This window comes from Aulonocara sp. 'chitande type north' Nkhata Bay, linkage group LG7 (genome assembly GCF_057382095.1).
Source record: "Aulonocara sp. 'chitande type north' Nkhata Bay isolate Kocher_YH1m ecotype deep benthic linkage group LG7, A_spYH_male_GT1.1, whole genome shotgun sequence".
Classification (NCBI taxonomy): Eukaryota; Metazoa; Chordata; class Actinopteri; order Cichliformes; family Cichlidae; genus Aulonocara; species Aulonocara sp. 'chitande type north' Nkhata Bay.
Genome location: NC_141350.1, coordinates 63,012,621 through 63,031,179, shown reverse-complemented (window position 1 = coordinate 63,031,179; position 18,559 = coordinate 63,012,621). Strand labels below are relative to the sequence as shown.

At 41.8% G+C, this 18,559-nt stretch overlaps 2 protein-coding genes and 1 long non-coding RNA gene across 4 annotated transcripts; all 3 read left to right on the top strand.

Moving 5' to 3' along the window:
- The first annotated feature begins 1,494 nt into the window (after nt 1-1,494).
- On the top strand, nt 1,495-3,477 carry LOC147326576 (uncharacterized). The gene is made up of 4 exons (XR_015130616.1): nt 1,495-1,588; nt 2,596-2,752; nt 3,000-3,050; nt 3,244-3,477. It is a non-coding gene; the product is annotated as an uncharacterized LOC147326576 (long non-coding RNA).
- An 847-nt stretch (nt 3,478-4,324) lies between these two features.
- Nucleotides 4,325-11,821, top strand: LOC147326575 (kinesin-like protein KIF1B). Of its 2 annotated transcripts, XM_086301883.1 has the most exons (9): nt 4,325-4,603; nt 4,706-4,790; nt 5,522-5,650; nt 5,751-5,998; nt 6,153-6,394; nt 6,480-6,551; nt 6,654-6,775; nt 6,869-7,021; nt 10,621-11,821. In XM_086301883.1, exons 4-6 carry the CDS (start codon nt 5,855-5,857, stop codon nt 6,493-6,495), a joined length of 402 nt encoding a protein of 133 aa, XP_086158009.1. In that variant the 5' UTR covers nt 4,325-4,603; nt 4,706-4,790; nt 5,522-5,650; nt 5,751-5,854; the 3' UTR covers nt 6,496-6,551; nt 6,654-6,775; nt 6,869-7,021; nt 10,621-11,821. The 2 variants fall into 2 exon arrangements, with proteins under 2 accessions (XP_086158009.1, XP_086158010.1); XM_086301884.1 differs by lacking the exons at nt 6,480-6,551; nt 6,654-6,775; nt 6,869-7,021; nt 10,621-11,821 and having other exon boundaries at nt 6,153-6,398.
- On the top strand, nt 11,821-17,989 carry LOC147326574 (uncharacterized). Its single transcript, XM_086301882.1, has one exon. The coding sequence runs from the start codon at nt 13,164-13,166 to the stop codon at nt 14,433-14,435; it is 1,272 nt and encodes a 423-aa protein (XP_086158008.1). The 5' UTR covers nt 11,821-13,163; the 3' UTR covers nt 14,436-17,989.
- Nucleotides 17,990-18,559: the final 570 nt, after the last annotated feature.

Sequence of the window (18,559 nt, the reverse complement as noted above, 5' to 3'; positions counted from 1 at the left end):
AACCGAAAACCCAGAGTTTTCGTTAACTCAGGGTATACTTACTCAGATTTAGCTCTAAACCGGCTTCCTGAAATAGGGCCCTGCTGACAACTTGTATCTGGTAGCTTTTTCACATCCTGATCAATGTTGTTGTCAAGTGTGTCTCATATACACTATTATCTCAGTCACAGTACAGCATGCATGAATCACAGTAGATATACAGTAATGCAAAACAGCAGGCAGTCATGTATGTGTCGTCACTGTTTTGACTGAGGCTAGCTCATACATGGAATGCAAGAAAATGCTGCATGTGTGTGCAGATCCACTCATGCACTGCTTAAACTTCCCTAGTTTAACAAATGGTGAGCAATAAACAGAAGTTTTCAACATTTTTAAAGATGCTTCTATCCCCCCGCTGTACCTCCTCCTTCTCGCTGAGACTCCAAGACAAACCGTTCTGCTGCTGACAAGGCCACTGATACTGTTTTGTCCCTCTCTGGACCCTGTAGACGAGCGCAACCACAGAGAAATAAATCAGAGGAATAAAATGCAAACGATATTGCTTACACTGAACAGCAACACCCAGGTGAGGATTATCTAATGCCAAATTTTCCAAACAATGAAAAAACCGTGCCCTTTTTCTCACCATGTCTAGAGTGTAGAGGTCAGCCAATGTCGCTCGGATCTGCTGCACAGCTTGAGGCTGGTCTGGGAAGAATCTGTCCAGGACTCCAGGTCTGGGGAGCACTTGCTGAACCTTCTTGGTACCAGCCAGGTGAGCGCTGATATCTGGACACTTCACAGCTCGAAAGCGCTCCATGAGGAGACGAGCATCCCAGCTCTGCAACTGAAAATAGACAATGAATTCTCTGCTTGTCTTTTTATCATTAGATGTATTTCTGTATTAAAAAATTCAGTTTATTGGGCCACTTTGTGCTAGAAGCATTTTTCCAGCATAAGACAGCCTCTATCATTTCACTAACTTTTGGAATCTTATTTCACTGCTGCTAATGACGTTTCACAAACTGTCACAGGTTTTTTAGCTTCGTTCGCATAAACTTTCTTGTGGTTGAGATTCCCGAGAAAACAGCCAGCACACTGACCAGCAGAGGGTGACAACAGTTGGTTTATAATACGCTGAGATTTGACAGACAGAGACAGAAGAATGAAGGAGAACAACACAGAGTCACGCTATCAAGGAGAAGCTGGACGGTAGATTCAGCAGTTTGGCTTGAAACTTGCAAACTGTTTTAACTTGTTATGTCCGATTAAGTTTTCCTTCCAGGATGCTCGCCAGTTTTCTTTCACTTGTTTCCTGTTCCTGCCAGCCAGTGGCGTGTCCAGCAGGGTGGCCTGGGGGGGCACAGGCCACCCCCCCAACCAGACTGGCCACCCCAGGTGCCACCCCAAAGGCAAAACAATAAAATTCAATCAAATATCCGATTATGTTTTCACGGTGAAGCTCAGATATCCGAGTGTAAGTGAATGCAGCATCGGCTTCTGCGCTTTGTGCATCACGTTAGCAAAGGTAGGAGAGCCAAGCACGAAAGATGGCACCGCAGGAAACAATTTTTCGGTGAAAGAAAATGAGGCCAGAATAAATGTCCCGGTAAGTAATATTAAGTTTGTTGAGTTTAGTAAACTTCGGTGAAATTAGAATACCAAGGAAAAAATAACACTTGAAGAATTATTGCAGCCGTCGAATATTTCAGACAGTATGCTACTGAGGGGAGCTAACATAAGAGTTATGAGTTATAAGATATAATCCAAGTCGTAACATTGCTGTATGGAGCTGCAGATTTGGTTGCAGGTTAACATAGCTGGACTGGCCATCGGGCATACCGGGGATATGCCCGGTGACTTATTTTTTATTTTTTTTTGTAACTGCATGAACAATGAGAAGTGGTGGATTGGCCAGATGCAGGTCGATGTGTAAAAATAACTCAGTTGTTTGGTGGTGGCTATGACGGGGCTTCCACAGAGGCCAGCAGGTGGATGAGGGAAGGGGAGGCAGGTTTCATTCAAATGTTAGTCTTTTCAGTTGTTTCCCCACTTTTTTCAAAATCAAACACCAGTTTGTGAGAAGATTATCTTCTTTTTTTAACAGGCAGATAAAGTTTTACATTGGAATTGGCTGATTTGTCAATTGTTTGTTACAAATGTTCGTATTTTAATATTAAAAAATGTTTTTGCCCAAAACATATGTGCACTATATGTCAGTAAAAATACTATGCAAATATTGCTGTCCTTGAATGCTGAGTAAACACTGACAAAGCACTGATTGTATCTCTTGTACTTTATCAACGCAGTATCTAAAAACTTTGCACCGTAGTGGTTAAAATCTCATTCTAATAAGAGTTAAAAGCACATTCAGTTATTAGGTTTACAGGGTTATTTAATTATGGTTAACGGTTGGTAGAATTTTTTTTAAACATTATCTACCAATTACATCTGCCACCCTTCTCCAAATCTGTGCCCCTACCTGGCCCCCCCAACAAAAATTTTCTAGACACGCCACTGTATATACTTAGTCTGCTACAAACCAGGAGGCGTAAAGCAGGATAAAGTTAAAAGTTTGACCCATTGTGTAAACTAACTTGAATGATCAACAACCAGGAGGAGGCAACGATTATGGAGGCACGGGAGGGGAGGACCACGCAGGTGGAGGAAGTGAGGAATGTGATGGAGAAGATTGAGCTCAACAAGGGATAGGATGACCCACTGAGCACTTCAGAGGGGCAAGTGGAGCACGCAGGCAACAAGACCAGCAAAGGTAATTTGTATGTTTGTATGTATTGTATGCTTTATATTTGGAGTCCAGGCTGAATTTTAGAGGAGTACCTGATGGCTGAAACAACAGTAATTTATGTTCCCTGACCAAGGATCAAGGAACATGTATTTTACACCACTTGATACATGTACAGTCAAATCTATTGAATGTTGATATTATTACATTTAATGTAACCATTTAAAATGATTTTGTTTTTGTTTTTCTCCCAAAATCACGTACGTCAACACAGGATCCAGCAGGGGGAGAGTTTTTGGTGAAAGCCACAAAAAGACAAAGATGGGTATGTCATTATTTGTGGAAGTATTTAGACTAGTTTGATACGCTGTAGTAGAGTGTGTATGGTAGATTTGATTCAAGGAACATTATCATATGAAGATGAAAACCAAAGTTGTGCGATCTCTGAAAGTGTTTTGTTTATTTGCTTTTTGTTTGTTTATTGTTTATGAAACTGGTGACTTGGCTGTGATCTTCAGTCCCAGAGGCATCGAGATCCAGACCTAAGAAGAAAAGGCCACTACTAGTAAGTATGCTTTTGCTAATGCTTTTAATCACCACAGCTCATTCCATTCAGTACAAATACCTGTAGATATGTGATGATTCCAAGTTTACATTATGGCAGGAAACTGCATACATGTGTCACCTTATACACATACCACATACTATAGAATTCAGTCCCCTTTGCTTTTTGCAGTCTTATTGCAATATATAAGTACTTTTAACAGATGATGCAAGTACAGTTAAATGCATTCACTCCAGTAAAAATGCTTCTAACACAATGCTGTTGCAAGCAGCAGATTTTCTTTTTCTGTTGTCGATGTAGATTCACAGCAAAAGAAGACGTGAATAGAGCAGTTTTCAAGTGTAATAATATTCCTCTCGATCATATTGAGTATAGACGAATGCAACTGTGAGCTTTAGCGATTAGCCCGTTTCAACAGGACCGTGATCCCGATGTGTGAGACAGCAGGGTGCTGCCACTGGTGTTGTAATGTGTGATTTAGTTCCTCCTAACATTTCAGTTTGTTTCCAGTATCTATCCTCTGTGATTACTGGCTCTTTAGACAGATTTAATAGAAGTGTGTGAACTATTGGCTCAGTATAAAGGGTCAGTAGTGTTTTCACATCACCTATCCATCCTCCATTTAGTCACCCAAAGCATGTAGAAAATACTCCTCACCTTTATTCATCTTCTCTTAAATTCAGACAAATTCCAGCTTGATAACATTGAGCTTGTGTGTGTGTGTGTGTGTGTGCGCGCCAGTTGCAGCCACCAAGTTGAACACCATCACCAAATGTGTGTGATGAGTGTTATATTCACGCACAAGCTTTAAAGGAACCATAAAAATTATCTCCACGAAGAATATTATAAGTTGGGATGTTGTGTCACCTCCTCCCTCCCTACATCCCAGCCATCGTGGATCACAGTGGAGGCCTGCCCTGTCATGGTACCTACCTGCTGCACCAGGTACAGGATTGGTGCACATGTTGTTTTCTTATTAATGGTAAATGGCCTGTATTTGTATAGCGCTTTTCTAGTCCCTAAGGACCCCAAAGCGCTTTACACAACCTGTCGTCCACCCATTCACACACTGGTGATGGCAAGCTACATTGTAGCCACAGCCACCCTGGGGCGCACTGACAGAGGCAAGGCTGCCGGACACTGGCGCCACCGGGCCCTCTGACCACCCCCAGTAGGCAACGGGTGAAGTGTCTTGCCCAAGGACACAACGACCGGGACTGTCCAAGCCGGGGCTCGAACCGGCAACCTTCCGATTACAAGGCGAACTCCCAACTCTTGAGCCACGAGCTACTACTTGAGCTACTCACACAGTGGTAACTGCTTCCTTTGTACACAGTTGAATATCTTCTTTTAAAGCGTAATGTTGCTCTAGCTGTGCTCACTGTGATCCTGAGCTCCTGTTATGTTTGCTGCAGGAGATCCAGCGGAGGATCAGAGTGACCCTCATCCACGAGAAGGGCAGCGAGCTCCATTGGAAAGATGTTCATGAGGTGGTTGTAGGTGAGCAGCCTACCTTTAGGGTCTAGTCGTGCTTTACCTCTCTGTAGTAAACAAAAACCCCAAAGCACAGAAACAATGTTTTATAGTGTTTGTGTGCTTTTGATAGAGGAAGACAGGACAGAACATCATTAAAGGGATTTGACTTTGTGAGATCACACTGAAAACGCAACACTTGGTTCACTCTGAGATATTTTCAGTCTGGAAAGATGAATCTGTCGGGCTTTAGGCTGCTTCTCACTTTAAGCAGTTCATGCTGTAGCTGATGGACCAAAAAATGACATTTGATATTTTAGACATTCAGCTGCGATTCAGATTGTGTTGGTACTGGATGCTGTGATAAAACAGCTGTTCTGATCTGTCTTCATTCATGCCTGTCGTTATTAAGCCTCCTAAGCTCCAAACCAGTAAAAGCGATCTTTGGAGGCAACACCCTTTTTAGTACTTTTCTGTATTTGTTTGTGATTGTGTGACACTGAACCACAGTGCTATGTATATCCTCTGTAACACTCAGACGTTTCCAGATCAGTGTTTTCCCCCTCAGCTGTTTCTCACTATAGACTGAGATTGTGGTGTTCAACAGTAAAATCCCTCGTGCCCAACTCTGTGCTGCCCTGGGTTCCTTTCCTTTGCTTTGTCAGCCGCTGCTCCGCCGTGTTGTACCTGTTTGTACGTGTTTTTAAGTCTCTTGATGTCATCGTGTCTAACACACACCCTTTATCGCCTCTCTGCAGTTGGATCATTGCATCCAGCCTGCCATTATCACCAAACTGCACGGTCTTTTACTCCCGAGACGCCAAGATTTCCCCACCCCGTTCTCTCAAGAACCTCTTTGGGACTGGATACTCCAAAACTCCTGACTGGTAAATCTGGGCTGCTGCACTGTGGCCATCTCTGTTTCACAATCAAAGATATCTGCCCTGTTACAAAGTTTCCTTCTTCATAACTTCTGCTTCATTATAGCAACCGAGTGACTGGGATCTACGAGCTGAGCTTGTGTAAGACGTCTGACGTTGGAAGCCCAGGTGAGCGGCCATGAAACATGAGGGCTCATGTCCTGAGCAGGGATGCAGAGGAGGAGGAGGAAGCTCCTGGACACATCAGTGGCTTATGTGCGTGGAGAGGAGAGCCTCGCTGGCTGGAGGCCCAGAGGAGATATCCTCATCCTAGAGCACCAGTGGGAGCTAGAGAAGATGGAGCAGCTGCAGGAGGTGGGGCCTTAAAAGATTCATAAAGAAATAAATCTCTGTTTAATATCGTAGAGGGAAAAATGACTTTTCAACTCGAAGACCAAAGTGCTATTCTAAAAAGTTTTAACCCTCCCCTCTTCTCTCCACCTCACATTCGCCCCCATCTTTTTTCCAGGTGGAAAAGACCCGTCACCTTCTGGGAGAGGCGGCTCCCGTGGGAACAGCTCCCACCACCAAGTCCCTGAGTGAGTCTCTGTCCCCCAGCGTGAGCTCCAGCACTCTGTCCACGTCCACCTCCGTCTCCTCGCAGATCTCCAGCACCACCTTTGAAAGCGCCATCAGGCCGAGCGAGAGCAGCGGCTACGATTCCGCCGACATCGAGAGCTGGTGGATCGTGAGAAGGAGCTGGCCACCAAGGTGAGAAAAACGTCGGCTTAGTGGGCGTTCTTGTTGCTGCCTTCTCTGCTTGGAGCTGATCGGTCTTGTTCCTGTTGTGTTGTAGTGCCTGCGCCTTCTGACACACACCTTCAATAGTGAATACAACCAGCTGGTGAACAGCATCAGTGACTGCAAGGTGAGAAATAATACAAATAAATTAAAAAAAATAGCCTTTCTGTGTCACATCAGGGAGTTGATATATTAACGTCTACCTCGTCCTGCTGTTGTTTCACTTCAGCTTTCTCTCATCTCACCGACCGGACATGATCCATCCGTGACGAGCTTCAGCAGTGCCACCCTCACCCCTTCCTCTACCTGCCCCTCTCTGTCGGACTCCCGCTGAGGCTCAATGGGCCAGAAGTAAACATATTTTTAGGAACATTGACCTCGATCTGCAAACGGTTATTGACAGGTTATCTATTTGATTCTAACTTGGTGTGATTTGTGTTAAAGGACCCCTAAGAACAGCTCACGTGCCTCCAGTCCCTCCTGCTCAGACTGTGAAAACTTCCCGATGGTTCCCACTCTGGAGACCTCCTACCTTGCGCGGGCTGCAAAGAACGAGTTCCTGAACTTTGTGCCTGATATTGAAGAAATGCGACCAGGGTGATTAATGCCATATTAACCCAAATACTGTCACTATGACATGTGTCTCACAGACCAAATGTAAGTCGATACTCATGTTCTCTAGTTCAAGCAGAAATGATGTGGATCGATTCAAATTCCTGAGCCTGGATGATTTCAGCTGGAAACAAACCAACTCTGCTTCTTCCTCAGAAAAACAAGCGCTCGCTTAATAAATAAATAAATGAATAAAATCCCTTCTTTTCAGATCTGTTGTGTCCAAGAAGGGTTTTCTAAGCTTCGTGGAGCCTCGCGCTAACTCATGGGGGAAGCATTTTGTGGTTGTTTGCCGGCCGGGGGGGGGGGGGCAGTGTTTTGGAAATGACAGTCTTCATTACAAAGCTGTCTTCGTTATGAATTAGCATACATGTTTTTATTGAACATTTGAAGAACTAGCAAAAAAACCCACAAACTCTTGTAGTTCACATAAAGTCAGAGATAAAAACGACAAGGAGCAGGTGCATCTAGTACAGGTAGAGCTGCTGCAAAAACCCACAGAGCCCAGCAGCCAGCAACAAATTCTGGATCCTTTGCTTTTAGTTAGCAATTAGCATTAGCAGCACATCCTGCGTCCGATGTGAAAGGACTTTTATGCTGCGCACTGTGACTCACAGCAATGGTCCTGGGTCAGCCCTGACTTTGTGTTACACTAATCCTAAAGTAATAATGGTATTTCTAACCACTGACATACCACAACTTTATCCTTTCAACAGCTGCTGAAAGTAAGGGGACCTAACTACTATCGGATATTTATATAGAGATTACCCTTCAAGGACCTGCAGTTCAAAAAAGCGCCCCTCCGACAGCCAAACCCATCTGTTCTCTGATTGGATTGTTACATTTGTGATTGACATGACATTGACCAATCAGATGAAAGGAAGAAAAATAGGGTCAAAATTCGTAGTTGTAACTTGCAGGGGTTTTTGGCTAAGTCCACACACAAATCTTTTTTACACACACACAAATCTTTTTTACACACACACAAATCTTTTTTACACACACACAAATTTTTTTTACACATACAAATCTTTTTTACAAGTACAAAACCGATTTACAAGTACAAAATATTTATGACCACATTTTGAGCCCATAGAGGTGTCTATGACGTGTTCAGCAGTCTGATGGCCTGCTGAACACGTCATAGACTTTCTGAAAAGCCTTTGAAAATACCGAAAATACCAAGTGTTAAAACTTATTAATCATTGTGATTCTTGACAGTTTTCTCTTGTAAGTAGACTTGTGGCTTAAGTCTCTTTTCATGCGACTCAAACGTTTAAGTTTTGCCTCCCCGCCTCCCTCCAGCAACCCCGCCTCCAGCTCAGCTTTCCTCCTCTCTATTCCCTCCCCTCAGCTTTTTGTGTTTTTGTTTCGATGACAATGTTTGGGTCTAATTTTGTTCCGCTTGGTTGTCATTCCCAAACTCCCCTAACTAAGTAGCATGTTGTAGTAGTCTACTTGTGTGTGCACGACTCTTTAGAAACTTTCCGTTTGCCAATCATCTGTACAAAAAAATGTCTCTATCAGTGTTATTTGTCCCCGGAAATGAGTTTCATTCTATTTTGGGGTTTTTTTTGTTGTTGTTGGTTTTTTATTAAATTAAGATGCTTGCATGATACCTGCAGCAGTCCTTAGGAGAAGACCAGGTTTGCTCAGTTTAAAACAAAAACAAAAATGAATCAAATCAGCCAGCTTACATTTGAAACCATGAAGGAAAAATCTACAGTTATCTCCAAGTGACGTGTTAGTTTACGCTCTGCTGCCTAAACCATAGCTGCTAATAGATTTATAGGGTATTTTTCTTCTGGCAGTGAATTTACATCAGGCTGAACCGTCTGTGAAACAAAAACTCAAAGTGGGAATGAACTTTGACAGGAGGGCCATGCCCGATTTCCTCTGTCATCCACGTCATACTTAGATCCTCCTCAATCTGTGTACATACGCCATCTCTAAACCGCCGATAGTGCCAGTGTCAGTTAGTGAGTCAGTAAAATACTCATGCATTTGTGTTAACATAAAAACTGCAGACTAACTAGAGACAAACAAGCGAGGATCGCTTCATATCTCAGCAGTTTGAAAAACAAACAATGACCGATTGTTCCTGCAGGATTAGATTCGGGCCCCTTTTTGCTTTTTCATCCCAAGGAATAAAAACAGGGTTACAAGGAGATGAGGAGGACTAGGAGGATGAAAACGAACTAAAGAGAGAACTTGATTTGTACATGCGGTCTGTTCTGGGATCAGTGTGGTAGTTAACCCTCATTTAACACATTCCTCTCTGCTCCTCTAGCTCGCTCTATCTCACTGAGAATCAGAAAGCCTTGACATTTACTGCTATTAACTTTACACTCTTGTTGTTAAGACTCAAAGAAAAGGTTAGAAGGACGTAAGGAAAAAGGAATGAAGGTGCAATGTTTCTTTAGTTTTGCTTTGACAGCAGTGGTTAGCCAGCAAATCTGCTTTTAAATGGCCCACAGGACAGATTACGATGTAGTCCCATGACTCCCTTCGCTGTCACACCAGTGTTGACTGAAATCTCTGAAGTGAAGTACTCGTGTTCAGCAGCATCACAGGGAACCATGTGTTCATTTTTTTATTCTTATTCTTGAATCAAAACTTCATCTAACTCTCATTGTGTTCATATTTTTTATTTTAACATTGTTATTTTTTTCTTATGCTTTTAATCATTCCACCATGAAGGTTTCTATGAAATGTAACAGAGGGCATTTATTTCTTAAGTTTTTTAACCTTATTTTGCACATTAACACATATCTATAGCAAGGACAGAGACATAGCCACATATGTTGAGTCCAGGATTGTATCTGAGCATCAGGAACAAATGATAAGAGCACATGTCAGAGGACACTGGATGGCTGTTTGTCAAAGGGTTTAATATAAGGAAAGAAGTTAAAGGGACTACATATTCAAAGGTCTTATTTCTGATACTACCCCATGAAAATATTTGCTCTGTGTGCCGTGCTGCAGCTGCTACATTCCGCTCTTTGGCACGTATGCCTCTCGAGATGTGTTAATGCAGACAGACATTGAAAAACTCTGGTCAACCAACCAGAAGTCTGCCTGCTGTGTGGTATGAAATGCGTGGAAGGAGAGCTACCAACTGTCTGTTACATTTAGATAAAAAATAAAGCTCTGACGTGACCTCGGGTCAGCAGCCTGGCGGTCAGAGAAACAGAAAACGTGCTGGATTGTGGATCTCTGAGCTGCACATCAAAGATGCACCTATGCACAGATCAAATCTCAAAAGTACCTCATATACATGTTGATGCGAAGCGCTGCAAAAGCAAACGTTTCCACTTCATGTGCAGAGGTGTTTTTATTTTGGAATGTGTATTTATTGTTTGCAATGTATATATATTAGTTTGCAGCTCTTTGCACATATTTGTAGTATTTACAGTTTATAGTAGGGATTTTAGCCAACAGCTAATGTTTTTTTTTGTTTACTAGGAAATGAAATGCTGCCAATTCCCAAAGCTGTGTTTCAGCTGCACTTCCTGTTGTAGACTTGTGATGCACACAGGCTCTGTTCCAGCACTCAGCATGTTCTTCCTTATTTTCTCCACCAGGGGGAGTTCCTAAACTATGACATCCTGATAGGAGTGAACCAGGGAGAGGGGCTGAAGTTTGTGGACGACAGTGAGGACAACGACGGCATCTCAGCTGCGGAGTTCGACTACACCATCTCCAACTTTGTTGACAACCTCTACGGATACCCAGAGGGTGAGGAACGCCACCTCTGTACACTGCCACTTTTTCAGTTATTCCATTTTACAGCCTCCTCTCACTTAACTGTGTTTTGCAGCATCATCAGGTTTTGTCTTATTAGGAGCCGCGTTTGTTAATTTGTTAGTTTTTTTTTCTGTTTGCTGTATTCATTAAAATAAAGGGATAATCGTCAAAATGACAAATGTGGACAATTATCAAAGCTTACATTACAATTCTGACAGCTTGAGTTCACATGAATTTTCAAAAGAATATAAAAACCTGTGAAAGTGCTGTAAGCGTTTAAAACATGCGAGTAAAGAATGGAATCAGTAAAATGTGAGCCCAGTGAAGTTACTGTGACTCAAACATAGAAAAATGAGATTTTTTTTTATTTCCCACACCTAATTAATTAGAGATTATTTTATTTAAAAGTATTTTATAGCATATAACACCTTTGAAAATATGCTTCGGTTCACATTTAACTCCAGAAAATCATCAATCAAAATATGGATATTACCTGACCACAGATTCATGGTGACGTCACTGCTCTTTTAACTGTTTGGTGTCTTTGCTGTGTTTGGTGGTTGTAGAAATGGTTTATTTGAGCTTTGAGCTGAGATTCAGAGGTTTCTGTGGACACTGCTCATGTTGGCACTTATATTTCTGACCTTTTCTTATAACCGATTAAACATGATCTCCTCGATTTGCTCCCATTTTTGGTGGTGTGGGTGCAAATGATCAGTCATGACATAATCTCATAATAAATAAGATACTGCAAATAATTATTTCTACATTTGTGCGATTGGAGTGAATTGAAAATGTGTATGCAATGACACTGTTTTAAAGATTTAGCCTAAATAATTTTGGAGTGAATGAGCCTAAACATGATGACCTAACTAGTGATACCCTGTCACCTGTCTCACACACACACACACACACACACACACACACACACACACACACACACACACACACACACACACTCTCTCACTCAAGCATGTTATGCCAGTTTCAGCTGAAACAATGTTTCAAACCATATTCCGGGGTTTTTAGTTCACCATTTATGAGGTTTCAAGAAGAAAATAAAAGACAGATCTGAATGTTTGAAAATTATTTGGAAAAATTCTGTAAAGATGAGATGAAAAATACTCAAAGGATAAATTCAATTGGTTTATTTTTTAGATAAGTTGAAAAAAAAAGTTAAACAAGCAAGTAAATAAAGAAACAAGGTAAAACGAAGTAATAATGAAAAAAGTTAAACAAGTAAATGAAGAAAAAAGGTAGAGGAGAGAAAATCCCAACAATCCCCTCTGAGCAAGCACTAGGCGACAGTGGGGAGGAAAAACTGCCTTTAAACGGGCAGAAACCTCCGGCAGAACCAGCTCAGGAGGGGACAGTCAACTGCCGGGACTGGTTGGGGGGGTTAACAGAGGTAGAGCAAGATGAGGCTACATCAGGTGAGGAAGCAGTAGCGTCTCTCCTCCGGAACAAGTGGAACCATTTTTTCTTTTTTTTCATTCACTTTTCCACGAGCGCTTTTTTCTCCAGGATGAGATTTCTCAACTCATCGATTGTTTCTGTGTTTTGCTTTTCAAGTTTCTCACATCTTTGTTCCACCTCTTCTAAGGTTGCTTGTTGTTCTTCAAGCTTGTCATTGAGTTGTTTGGATGTTGCCTCCTGTATCAGCTTGTCCTTATGCATGTCTGCATTTCTCTGTTGGACCTCTTTGTGCTTGTCTTCTAACTGCTCGTTTCTTGTCTGGATTTCTTGGAGCGTGAGCTGCAAGTCTTCACGTATTTTGTCTTGTTGTTGTTTTTGTGCCTGCATTTGAGTGTTTTCACGCTTCAAGTTATTGAATTCCACCAAAATCCCTGTGAGCATCTGTGAGCAGCGTTTCTCCAACTTGTCCTTTTCTTCTTCCACTTTAGTTGCTTTGTCCTCCAGCTGATTACAAAACTCTTGCAGTTTTAGATTTTTAGACTCAAAGTCCTGGACAATATGTTTTCCTTCTTTCAGTCTTTCTTGTTGTTGCTCTTTCTGTTGAAGAAGGTCTTTATGTTGGCGCAGTGTTTCATCCAGGCTTTCTTTCAGCATTCGGTATTTTTCCTGCATGCTCTTCAGTTCGTGCTGCATGTCTCTTTGCTTTTTGTCATGCTCTTCCTTCTGTTGGAGGATTTCTTTCTTTTCTTCCACAGCTTCATGGAGCTGTCTTTGGAGGAGCTGATTCCTTCGGTCCATGTATTGGAGATCCCATTGTATCTTATCAGTCATCGTTTTCTTGTCTTGGAGCTGGTTGGTCATTTGTTTTAGTTCTGCACTCTATTGCTTGTTTTCTTTAATGAGGTGCACAATTTGCTCTCGGGTCTGAGCAAACTTGATTCCCCAGCCCTCATTAATAATTTTTATGTCCGGCTGGCGCTGTTGTCTGTCTTCCAGCTCTTTATTTTGGGCTTCCATTCGTCTACACTTGAATAGGAAGGTTAACAACAAACCTCCAAAACAACTGAATGTGAAACTGCACAACAGATTTGCTCCACTATCAAAGGACCCTGGATCTCTATCGGACAACCATCCATCTAAAAGTAGCGAAGTAAGGTCCGAAAATCTTTTGAAAAGTAAAAGGCCACAGGGAAAGCTCAAGGCTAGGCCTGAAACTCTGATTGTGGGTGACTCTGCCGTAAAGGATGTACAAAGGATGTGCGTTAAGAACACTAAAGTCCTCTGCTTTCCTAACGATATGGTCAACAACCTGAAGGAGAGAATTCTTCTTCTAATTGCAGATGAATATCCAACTGTGACAAACATTGTTCTGCATACAGGGTCAAACGATGTGTCCAAACAACAGTCAGAGGTTCTGAAACGGGACTTTACTGGATTATTAAATACTGTAAACTCTCTGAATGCAGCTGTATTCATCAGTGGACCTGTACCGCCGGTCAGAGGAGGAGACGAGAGATTCAGCAGGTTGTTTACACTGAATAAATGGCTTATATCAGCATGTGCTGACCACTCAGTGCTTTTTATCAACAACTTTAATATTTTTTGGGAACGCAGGCATCTGTTTAAAGAAAATGGATTTAATTTTAACAAGTCAAGGGTGAAACTGTTCACCTCCAACTTATTTTATTCCATACGTCATCCATCTGTGCTTGGTGCCAAGGCTGAGATAAACGAGGAGTTATCTCATAAAGAGGAACAAACAGTACTCCAACAACAGACAAAGCCCAGCAGAAACCTTGAGGAGGAGCTCCATCTGCCCCCACCCAGGAAGAGCCTCAGAAAGGAGAGACATCTGAGGCTAGAAGAGGGGTCCCTATTTGCCTCCAACTCTCTCAACAACACCAACGACCAGGACCAGGACCAGGGACCACGATCTTCCCCAGTCCCCCAAACCCCTGACAGGCCATCACCCCCATCACCCTCCTCCCCCTCCCTTTCTCCCTCCTCCCCACACCTGAAATTCACTGAGGAGATGATGGAGCGGGTCAATGCTGGGCTCAGATCTACCCCCCGGCCCAATCCCTTTTTGTCCCCCATAAACCCCCCACCAGAGCAGCCAAAGGTTCGCCATCGAGCCCCACCCTCAACAGAGCAATCGAAGCCACATTGCCCAGCCTCGCCCCCCTTAGTTCCTCCTTACCACCTTCATGCTCTGTCCCTGCAGTCTGATGTGTGATGTGTGGAGGGTCCGGGCTGCGAAGATTATGGCAGTGGTGACTTTTCCCAGGAGAAGCTGGGACCCTGTTTACTAGAAGGTTTTAAAATCTCTGTACTTTCAGGTGACGGAAGGAGACATGTGGCCTGGTCAAAACACAGAGAGCTACACTCTAAAAGATCTTTAAATATAGTAAACATACCTTGTGTGCCACAGACTGCTCCCAAACACGAGGGGACAAGTAATGCCTCTAAAACACTTAAGTTGGCTTTATTAAACATTAGATCTTTAGCTGGGAAAACATTTTTAATTAATGATTTAATCACTGAACACAGCCTTGATTTTATGTTTTTAACTGAAACTTGGTTGGACCAAAGTAACAGTGGAGCTGTTCTCATCGAGACGACCCCTCCTAACTACAGTTTTATCAGTGAGGCCAGGGTGAGCAGGAGAGGAGGAGGGGTCGCTGTCTTATTTAATGAATCATTTCAATGTAAGCAGCTATCTCCTGGAAGTTTTCAGTCTTTTGAATATGTGGCTTTACAGCTGAAGGCCCCATCCAAAGTTGTGTTTCTTAATGTTTACAGGCCTCCCAAATACTGCACAGACTTTTTTAATGACCTCAGTGAACTGCTGTCTGTGATCTGTGTTGATTTTGACTGTGTAATTATTGTTGGGGATTTTAACATCCATGTGGACAACCCTCAGGACAAAGGGACTAAAGACCTGAGTAACACTCTGGGCAACTTTGGGCTGACTCAGCATGTAACAGAGGCCACACATAATAGAGGACACACTCTTGACCTACTGATCTCCAAGGGCCTGAGCATTTCACACATTACTGTGTCTGATGTGGGCATGTCTGATCATTACTGTGTTTTCTTTGAAAGTAAAATCTCAGCCCACACAAATATATCAACAGCAGTGATCACAAAACGGTGTATAACTGAAGACAGTAGTGAGATCTTTAACCAGGTCTTCCCATTAACACCTGATCTGTCCAGAGGGTCAGTCAATGAGCTCGTCAATAGCTTCAATGCAAAAATGTTAAATGTAATGGATACAATTGCTCCCATTAAGGTGAACGTTATCTCTGGAAGGAAAAAGTCTCCATGGAGAAACTCCACACTGGTGAAAAATGAAAAAAGAGAGTGTAGGAAAGCTGAGCGCAGATGGAGAAAAACAAACCTCCAGGTTCACTATGACATCTATAAAGAGAAACTTCACAATTATAATTTACAACTGAGGAGTGCAAGGAGGTCCTACTTCTCTGACATCATCACTAAAAACAGTCATAATGCTCGGGTCTTATTTTCTACAGTTGACAGGCTAACAAACCCTCCTGTGTCAGTGGCAGCTGAACTTCAGTCGACCATGGCCTGCAATGACTTTGCCAAATTCTTCACAGAAAAAATCCAAAAGATTAGACAAGCAATTGGTACATCAACAGCAGATCCAGGATATGTACTGTTTCCACCGAAAAACTGTTTAAACACCATGAAACAGTTTGACCCTATTAACAGCAAAGACCTGGAGGACATCTTAGGTCAACTGAACTCCTCCTCTTGCTGTTTAGATGTCCTGCCAACAAGTTTTTTCAAAAAGGTCTCAAAGACTTTAGAGTCAGACCTGTTACAGATCGTCAACTTTTCCTTAATGTCAGGTGTGTTTCCGGAATCACTAAAAACTGCTGTAATCAAACCTATACTGAAAAAGGACAATCTTGACAAGACACAAATGAACAACTACAGGCCGATCTCAAATCTCCCATTTTTAAGTAAGATCATTGAAAAAGCAGTTTCTCAACAGCTCAGTTACTTCTTAAAACAGAATAACTGCTATGATGCCTTCCAGTCAGGTTTTAGACAGAACCACAGCACTGAAACCGCTCTGACCAAAGTGTTTAATGACATATGTCTGAATACAGACAGTGGAAAAATGTCAGTCTTAGTTTTACTGGATCTCAATGCAGCATTTGATACAGTTGACCACAACATATTACTCAAACGACTGGAGAACTGGGCAGGTCTCTCAGGAACTGTACTAAACTGGTTCAAAACATACTTAGAAAACAGGAAATACTTTGTATCAATAGGTAACTTCACATCTGAGCAGACAAGTATCACATGTGGAGTTCCCCAAGGTTCCATCTTGGGACCCCCTCTGTTTAACATTTACATGCTCCCACTAGCACAGATTATAAAGAACAACAAAATAAACTACCACAGCTATGCAGATGACACACAAATATATATCACAATGTCACCAGGAGACCGAGGCCCTGTACAGGCTCTTGGTAAATGTATTGAGGAAATTAATGACTGGTTGTGCCACAGTTTTCTCCAGCTAAACAAAAACAAAACTGAAGTAATAGTCTTTGGCGCCAAAGAAAAACGATTACAGGTCACCAGAGAACTTCAATCTATACACCTAAAAACCACAAACCAGGCGAGAAATTTGGGTGTAGTGATGGATGCAGACCTAAACTTAGAAAAACACATTAAGACAATAACAAAATCAGCTTACTATCACCTCAAGAATATTTCAAGGATAAAAGATCTGATGTCTCAACAGGACCTGGAAAAACTAGTCCATGCATTCATCTTTAGTAGGCTTGATTACTGTAACAGCATCTTTACAGGTCTACCTAAAAAATCAGTCAGACAACTACAGCTCATTCAGAACTCTGCTGCTCGAGTCCTCACTAAGACCAAAAAAGTGGACCACATCAGTCCAGCTCTGAGGTCTTTACACTGGCTGCCTGTCCGTCAGAGGATAGACTTTAAAGTTCTGATGCTGGTCTATAAAGCTCTGAATGGTTTAGGACCAAAATACATCAGTGACCTCCTGACCCGGTATGAACCTTCCAGATCCCTCAGGTCATCTGGATCCGGTCTTTTATCAGTTCCCAGAGTCAGAACCAGACACGGAGAAGCTGCATTCAGCTTTTATGCTCCTTATATCTGGAACAAACTCCCAGAAAGCCTCAGATCAGCTGAAACACTCAGTTTATTTAAATCCAGGTTGAAGACTCACCTGTTCTCAGCTGCATTTGAATAAAGCACCAAATCCACACTTTTAAGCTTAAATTTCAAAACTAACATTTAAACTACTGATTTTATCTACTGTTCTGATTTTATCTGTTTTGATTTTATATACTGTTTTGTTTGTTTGTTTGTTAATTAGTTTGTTTGTTTGTTTGATTGTTTTAATCAATTTTAAATCATGCTTTTTATTTGTTTTTGTTTCTAATGTCTCTGTAAAGCACTTTGAATCACCTTGTTGTTGAATTGTGCTATACAAATAAACTTGCCTTGCCTTGCCTTACACTTGTCCTCCAGTTGAAGTTTCTCTTCTCCAATTTGTTGCATTTTTTTCTGGAGATGGTAGTTTTCCTTCCTACTCTCCTCTAATGCCCTTTGGAAGGATGAGACGACGCCATTTGGGGAAATTGGCCGGCCACGCCAGGAAGGAGAGGCGGCGTAATCTTTTGGAACTGGTTGTTTTTTTTCTTGGAAACATGTTGGAGTTGATTAATTAAGAAATTAATTGTCACAAACATCCCCAATATTATATAACAGACAACAGAAAACAAGACAGTTTTTTTTTCTACGCAATAGAACTACAATACAAGTTTGTTTTAATTATCCTACTTTTTATAAAAGATAACATTTAGGAAAGAATATGCATTTAATTAAAAAACTCTATTCATCTAAAGGGTAACAAAAAGGGGGAGCTTCCTGCTCGAAAATGAAATGTCCCCATTTTTCTGGGCGTGGGTGCTTAACTAGTTAAAAAGAACACAAACAAACAAACATCTGTCTCCTATTTTTTATGTCACACAGGAAAGAAGCTTCAATATCTGATGAGAAGACATTAATTTGTTGGTGTTTGTGGTGTTTGGTGCAGTTTTCTTGTTTTCTGGGTTGTTGTTTATTTACAGGGGAGATGAAGATCTCTAACAAGTTGATTTGTTCACATTTGCACATCTTAATTTTTAAGAGGAACGTGTTTGTTGAGTTTGTACACTATATGCATGTAAGGCAACCGTTTCCTTTTTCAGTATTTTGTGAGGTGCATTTTTCTCTGTTTTAACAAAAAACAGACATAAAAGACATTTAAGTCGACCTAAGATGATTTGTTTA